Source organism: Pundamilia nyererei, unplaced genomic scaffold (genome assembly GCF_000239375.1).
Source record: "Pundamilia nyererei isolate P.nyererei 1_Seehausen unplaced genomic scaffold, PunNye1.0 scaffold00021, whole genome shotgun sequence".
Lineage (NCBI taxonomy): Eukaryota > Metazoa > Chordata > Actinopteri > Cichliformes > Cichlidae > Pundamilia > Pundamilia nyererei.
In genome coordinates this window covers 2,285,195-2,293,053 of record NW_005187422.1, presented here as the reverse complement: position 1 = coordinate 2,293,053, position 7,859 = coordinate 2,285,195, and the positions used below count along the sequence as shown (strand labels likewise).

Sequence of the window (7,859 nt, the reverse complement as noted above, 5' to 3'; positions counted from 1 at the left end):
ACACAAGCAGCTACTAGATGAAAGACATGAATTGCATACAACAGCTTAAAAGGGAAAAAGCTACTGACCACCATACATACTGATGCCTACACCGAGATGTTACACCCTGCATATGCATGACTTTCTTCTTGTATCTGCTTTATGGGGGTCTCATAAGTGTTAGTGTCACTGAGGAGTGTGGTAATTTTGCAGTGATAATCAGTTGACGATTGATGCTTCGGTCTTTACACAGGAATGTTACTCAGGACGCCTCCTTTTTCTGGATGGTGACGTTAGACGGAGGAATTCCCTCACTAGGGTTTAATCACCTGCCAGTTTGTTTTAGAACTGAACTCCTCAGATCTTCACAGATCTGAAAATGTCCAGGATCTTTCAGGCTCTCAAGTTTGAAGATTTGCAACTTTTTGTAATGACACATAATACTAAAAATAAAACAAAATGAAGAATAAGATCATTTAAAACACATAAACATACAGAAAGAGCATAAGAAAAACTAATGATTATGGCTTATGAACAGCTCCCTATTTATCTTGTAGAACAACCTTAAGCAGTATTAACTTTTAGTCTCTCACATAGCTGTGGAGGAATTTTGACCCACTCTTCTTTACGTTGCTGGAGGTTTACAGGCTTTGGTTTATGCACAGCAGTTCAATCAGGTTGGGGTCTGGATTTTGTCTCAGCCATTGCAACACCTTGATTCTTTTATTGTAGATTTGCTGCTATGCTTGTTATCATTTTCCTGTTGTTGATCTGTCTGTTAGGCAGATGGCCTGAGATTTTATTCTGGAATATTTATACAGAGGAGTTCATGCCTGACTTGGTGACTCCAATATTCCAAAAACAAGCCCAAATCATCAACCCTCCACCACCGTGTTTGACATCTGGTCTGAGGTATTTTCCAAATATGCCACTGCGCATTATGGCAAAATGTCACCACCTTGTTTCAGAAGTCTTTTGGTTCGTTTAGATGCAACATTACAAAACTGTAACCATTCTATTTTCTTGCTGGAGAGAAGAGACAATTTGTTTTTTAAAAGACGTTCAGTCTTTTCCTAATTGTACTGTCATGAATTTCAATATTTAACATGCTAACTGAGGCCTGTAGAGTCTGAGATGCAGCTCTTGGACAGTCATTCCTGTGAACACTGGCACCTATGTGTACTTTTTTGTAACCACAGCTGACGTTTTAAGCCTCAGAAGCTAATGTTAGCTTCTTTTTCACAGTGCAAAATGTTTTAGTGAAATAGCCGAGCTCCTATTTTACACGACTATTAATTTAAGCTCACCAACACTACCATACTCACATTAAAAGTTGGTGATATTTTGAATGTATTACTCTTCTATGTTTCAGTGCGCAAACGTGATAGGACTAGCTTCTTGTGTATCGTAGATGTTATTTTTACCTCGAAGACCTGCTGAAGCTCAGGGCCGATCTCCTGCTCCTCCCCCAGACCCTGTCGCACAGTCCAGTTGGGAGGAGGAAAGATGACTTTGTCTGGCCGAGAAACACTGCAAACGGCACAGTCACACTTTTATCTTGGCAAGAATGAAGGTTAAGAAAAATGATGTCATAGTTATGTGTCTAAAGTGAAGCCTCACCCCTGTAGAATGACATCAGCCATGGCAGAGACCTTCAGCTCATAAAACACCACTTCACTCTCAGAGTTATTTGCATTTTTACTAGAACAAACCACAAAAACGTAATGTTACTGAAACAGCCCTGATCACCTGATCAAGAAGCATTAAACAGCTTTACAAACCTGAATTTTGTAGACTTTTAGTGAAGTGAGCTGAGAAGTTATTAAACATATATATATCAAACTAACTTTGCAAATGCTACCAAAAAAAACATACAAGATAAAATGAATCAAAAATATTTGGATAACACAGTAGGAACATGTATTTTCACATGAGGTATTATTTAACCAGTGGGAGTTTAAGTTATTTTGCACGCTAATATTCAAACACACAACATAAAGACCCCACATTAGTAGATGCATTGCTGGTTTGGAGGAAGTAATTACTGAAGTTATTACAGAAAGATCAATCAGAGAGAATGAGTCTAAATAAATATCAGTAGTACTGGAAGTAGCTGCTCATTATATCTTTTTTTTTTCTTTAATGGTTAAAATTTTACTTGTGAACAAAGTCATTTTAATTCAGATTCAAAGACTATTTGAACGAAGCTCTGACTAAATAAACCTGGGTTGTTCTTGTTTTCAGCACTGAATCAGTGACAAATCGAAAGATGTTCTAGCTTTACAAAAGGTGTTTTCTAGTTTCTGGAGAAAATCTTGTTCACTTTCCACAGAAATAGAGCAACAAACTCTTTTTCCAAGCTAAAAAAAAGATCTTTTAAATTAGCGGGATGCCATTTCCTCTCTAGCTTACAGGTTAACTGCTTTTTCATATGGAGCCTTTATTTTTAGAGGAGCCAGAGTATCCAGGTCACTTTCCAGGTCACAGTCCCTTTTTTTGGTAGGATGAGTAACATTTTTTTCTTGGCGTTCTTCCTCTTGTCTCAATGAAGCGTGTTTTGTCAGTTTCAGTTTGTTCTAATTGATAAAGGGATAGTATAAAACAATTGAACACAAACTTGCAGAAAGGTTAAGAATTTCCAAACTTAGTACAACTTTCAGTTTGGAAGACTAGATGTGGATCACCATCACCTTCTCAACATCAAAATGTTTGCTGGTGTGATATCACTACAACGCAGCCACATTAACCGCGGTTCAGTCAGGATCACTAAAACAGGCTGTTTCCATCTGCAGCAACTTAAATGCTACTCCAAAAGTGAAGGGATCACTTAACTCAGACATCAAGTCTTCATGAATGAAATATTCAGGTTGAAAGTCTTTATTGACACATTGTGTAATTTGTTTTGGTTTCAATGGAAATCCAAATTTCAACCCTTCCAAAAAAATCCTAGGAAGAACAGAGCAGGCATTGTGACAACAGCCTGTTAAAGGGGAGTTTTTCCTTCCCACTGTCGCCAAAGTGCTTGCTCATAGGGGGTTGGGTTTTCTCTGTATGTATTATTGTAGGGTCCACCTTACAATATAAAGCGCCTTGAGGTGACTGATGTTGTGCTGTATAAATAAAACTGAACTGAATAGATCAAGGAGCTGGGGTTGAGGTGCAGCAACGTTGAAAGCAGCTAAAGCAGCCTAATAGCATGCCCTATATGGGATTTACCATGTGTAGAAAGAAGTCAGCTGGTGTGGACTGGCAATGACATCAACTGAGGTTGACTTCAGCATGAGCTAGCACTAGTAGTATGTATGTTTAACTGCTCTGTTATTTCCTGAGGGGTTTCAGATGATTTGGCACAGATTTTACACTGGATACCATTCCCAGCATAACCCTCCCATTTATCTGAGCTTCAGAGCAGCACTAAGAGTGCACCAATCCCTGAAGTGGCTTTGTGACTCCTGTTCGTCCTACCAGAATCAAACTGAGGATCATTATGCAAATGTGTTAACCACTACACCACAGAATCACAATAACAGTGATGATGACAGATTTACTTGGTTGCCCTAAAGAATTTTTGTTAAAAAAAAACTGTATGTAGCTTATAATAAGAATTAAGAGAATACTTTGGATTAAAAGCTGCTCCACTGGTATGCAGTTGCCAAAGATACCCCATCCCACTTGAACTGGAATCCCTAAAAAGTGGCCTACCTTCGTATCTGGAGCTCAAACTGAACAGTATTGTAAGTATCGCTGAGTCTGGGGATGGTGAAGCGAAGACCGGCCCACAGCTACAAAAACAACCACAGAAAATTCACGCAGTTATTTAAGGGAACATGAGAAAGGAAATAAATGTGTTAAATAGAGTCTGGGTTCTTTTTCTTAGAGACGCCCACTTTGGAAACAAGGAATGAAAACTCTTTCAACACAAAAGCAATGTTTATCAGGTTTTATCAGGTCGGTGAGAAAACATGTCGAGTTTGCTTATGTATGAATTATGCAAGTCAACTTGGCTTAATTGTACTGAGACACAAAGAGTGGGAAAGGCCAAAAATAACATGTGGGTCTTATTGGCTCTTACACTGGTACCAGACTTCATGGGGTTTCCCAGATCACACACGAGATAGCGGGTCTGGTTTTCTGCCTCGTAGCTGCAGGTCAGCTGAGTCAAGCTCTGGAAAGGACACAAAGAAATAAAACTCCATCATGTATTTAACTTTATTAAGTATACTGCTGTAAAAGCTAAAGAGTTGTTGTCTTGGTGCATGCTCAGCTATCCAGGTAAGGAAAGAAGATTCATCTGGACGTAGCGTTTTCAGTGTGAGAAACGTTTCGTCACTCAGCCAAGTGACTTCTTCAGTCTCACAAGTTGTTAGAATAATAAATCAAAACTCTGACTAGAGTTAGAGTGTGACTCTACCAACCAGCTGCATTTCAGGGCTTTCAAAAAATGTATTCAAAGTGTATTCACGTTCTTTCACAGCTTTAACTCAACAAGGAGGGCGTCAGGTTGAGAAAACTCTTTTAGCGGAACATTACGATGGCAAAGTCAAAATAATTTCCACATTTTACTGGCATTAAAGCATTTTTATGCATAATTATCATTTGAGTGAAAAAACACGGTGCTTCTGACCGTGATACTTAAACCTCCTTTTAAACGCCACCGACTCACCACGTTGTTGCGTGCTATCCCGCTGTAGTCAGCCTCTGGGGGAAGCGCCACATAGAGCTCAGCCTCGTACGCACCGCCCTCTCCCTCGTTCCTGGCATTGAAGGTCAGGCTCACAGAGTTTTCGTCTCCCAAGTAAACCTCTGTCTTGTCACTGGGCAAAGAGAAGCGCAACATCATCACTACGTTTTCACTGAGCCTTACCTTTTTGAAAGCTGTTGAAAGCTGTTAAAAGAACAGTTTATGCAGACTTCCTATTTCACATAAAACCATAAGTTCCATGTAACACTGAGAATTGAATAGATTTATCAGAGAAAAACAGTTTTTGAACCAGATTTTTATTTTTTATTAACCTAAAGCGATATACTATAACCAACCGTAACCAAAGTACCCATCATCAACAATGACTCCAACCCTAAACTAGTGCTGTCAGGCTAACATTGAAAACACTCTTCTCCAAAACACAGGGACTGGGTTGGGTCATTACCAGTGACGAGACGTCAGGGTCAGAGGGTTAATATATCACAATCCTAATGATTACGTAATGCACATATGACTATTTTTAGATCAGAACAAAAAGTGTCTGATTGTGCAAGAGTTACACAGTCAACAAACAATCATTTGCAGTCTGCTTTAAGCCGCACGATTAAAATAAGCACTATAATCTCCCTCCTGTAGATCTGTTCTGTTCTTCAGCAGCCCCTGAGGAAGCTACTCATCTGTGACTCTTTAGCTGCTTAATTCTCCACAGTGTTTCTCACTCATGTTCGGTTCTGCCAATCGAAGTTTTCAAAGGTTTTTCAAGAGCAGCAAGACTGAACAAAAACAGCCAAAGCAAAACAAAGAGCTGAAAGCAGCAACACTAAGTAAAGTCGGGATTCAGCGTTACAGGCTAAGCTCATTGATGTGAATGTGAATATGCCAAAAATGATCAGTACTTGATGTATTATTTTGTGATGCTGCCACTGAAAGTTGAAACTCTTAATAGAATCTAAATGTAAATTATTTTTTTAAATGACCTGGGGGGTCAGAGTACCTTTTGACTGTACTTTCATAGGTTTTACAGCTTTCCCTACTTATACAGACCACCCCACACCATTCATACTACAAGTAATTAAGTAATATATGAATAATTAAATTCATCAAAACCTCCTGTTTTATTAACTATCTACTACAGAAATGTTTTTTTAATATATAAAAAAATATATATATATATATATTCAAAGTGAAAAGAAATCAGTGAATTCACAGGAACTTTCTGTTTTATAAATTCAGGACAGTCTCGGGAATGAGCTACCAAAACTTCTTCTGTAATTTGACATATTTATTTTTTTAATAAAAGCCCAGCATGTCATAGTAATAGATTACAGCAGCATTTCTTTATCATGCGGAGAAACTGAGATGTACTGTTGAAATTATCACAGGGATTTAAAATTAAGATCAAAGTGGGCTGTGTGTGGTCCACAGTGAATTTGACATGCCTTTTTTAAATACACAGATATCATATATGATAGATGATTGTATAATAATGCCATCTTACCATAGTATAGTGAAGTCCTAAGTACATCCTTATACAGCCACTTGCATGGTGTCAGACTCATTTTCTGGCTTTTGGTTCCCTTGACTGTCACAGGCCATTTATTATTCCGTCTTGAAAAGCTAGTTTATTTACTGCAATCAAAATGACTGAAAACAGCAGCTTTCACACACAGCTTCTACGCCAGCAGAGTTCACTTTTCCTTCATTTCCAGATCTATGTCAAGTCACTGGGTGCAGGACATGACCAACGTGGCCCAAACGAAGGTAAAACGTAATGAAAAGCAGGGACGTAAAGTCTTTCCACACAATGAATCTTTGTTTCAGTCTGTCCCCAAAGGCCATTTTCTCCGACATATCTGTCCATGAGTGACATGGGAAATGACCCAAATCTGATCACTGTGATTTGTCTCAGGAAACCGACCCCCACCTTATTCTTCGACTTCATAGTGACACCCCTGTGTGCAAACACATTTTCAGAGAAGTGATAAATCCACTCGACACCCTTCAACTCTGGCCCTCCCCCATCAGCTGCACTCGGCAGTAGTAAATTCACGTTTCTATTGAGCAGGAAAGGAAGAAAGGAGCGTGGCTGAAGGTTGGAACCGGGGTTCATCTTTCACTCCATTCCCCCCCGCCCCCAAAAAAGGGGTCTGGACACAGTGACCCCAAACTAGGTAAGACGACACCCAGATGATTTTAATTAACCTTGGGCAAATTTAGCAAATGCAGAGGAAGCAACTCTGATCCCACAAACAGCAGACTCTCACCGATGCCAGGAATGGGCAGGAATCAGCAGCTCACAGCTGACATGTTATACTACACTGACTTCGCTGGGAAAAATATAACAGTGGATCATGAAGCTCATAAAAGCATAATTAAAGCCAGAGGATACAACTAAAACACCAGCGACAGACCTTTAGGTTATGAATCTTAAATATCCCACTGTTTGCAAATTCTTGGCAAAGAAGGGAAATCGCTGTGTGCAACAGTCAGTGAAGGGAAACTGTGTTTTAGTGGAAGTGCTGAATCATTCCAAGTTTGGTTCTGTGGCAGCTCCAAATGCAGATCTTTGACTTTTCATGGGAAACTTTTAGCACTGATTGTATTTCTACAGCTAAGAGAAATCACATGGCCATGTAATGCAAAACAGTCCACATATCAGAGCTGGCAGGCTGGGAGGAGAAAGTCTGGAGTGTGTGTTCGCTTTGTGAATGGGCTGAGGCACAGCCAACTATCTGGCTGGAGCCTATTCAGCAACAAGGATGCAGGATTAATATACAATGATATGTTATTGTGCCAAGAGCTAGGAGTCATTAGTCTAGATCTTTACCCCAGTGCACGCATGTTCTGAGCTGTAAACAACCTCCTATTCTTCCTCAGTGAGGGAGAGGGGGATGTGATCATGTCTGACAGCGAAAAAGACTGACAAGCTGGAGTTCGTGAAACATGTAAGCTCATTCAGTTCTGCAGTGGATCCAGATCATGTTCTTTAACCCTCCGAGGTCTGAGTCATCGATGACACTAACCTGCCTAACCTGAACCCTGCATGGTTTTATATGTAAATATATACTGATTGTGCCGGGTTAGGGTTGAGCTCAGGTTTAGGGTCATCGCCAAGATACCCAGACCTCAGATACTGGTGGAGGATTCACTCTGTGTGTATCAGGCTTATATCTTCATA

The 7,859-nt window shown here is 39.8% G+C and overlaps 1 protein-coding gene across 1 annotated transcript in view; it reads right to left on the bottom strand.

The window, feature by feature from the left end:
* Window positions 1–7,859, bottom strand: part of LOC102194598 (integrin alpha-5-like) — a 50,695-nt gene that overhangs the window by 7,229 nt on the left and 35,607 nt on the right. The window contains exons 20-24 of the mRNA XM_005726660.1: window positions 4,643–4,838; window positions 4,052–4,144; window positions 3,682–3,761; window positions 1,600–1,680; window positions 1,404–1,509 (exon numbers count right to left, since the gene is read on the bottom strand). Coding sequence (XP_005726717.1) covers window positions 1,404–1,509; window positions 1,600–1,680; window positions 3,682–3,761; window positions 4,052–4,144; window positions 4,643–4,838 — 556 coding nt within the window. The remainder of the gene's footprint in view (window positions 1–1,403; window positions 1,510–1,599; window positions 1,681–3,681; window positions 3,762–4,051; window positions 4,145–4,642; window positions 4,839–7,859) is intronic.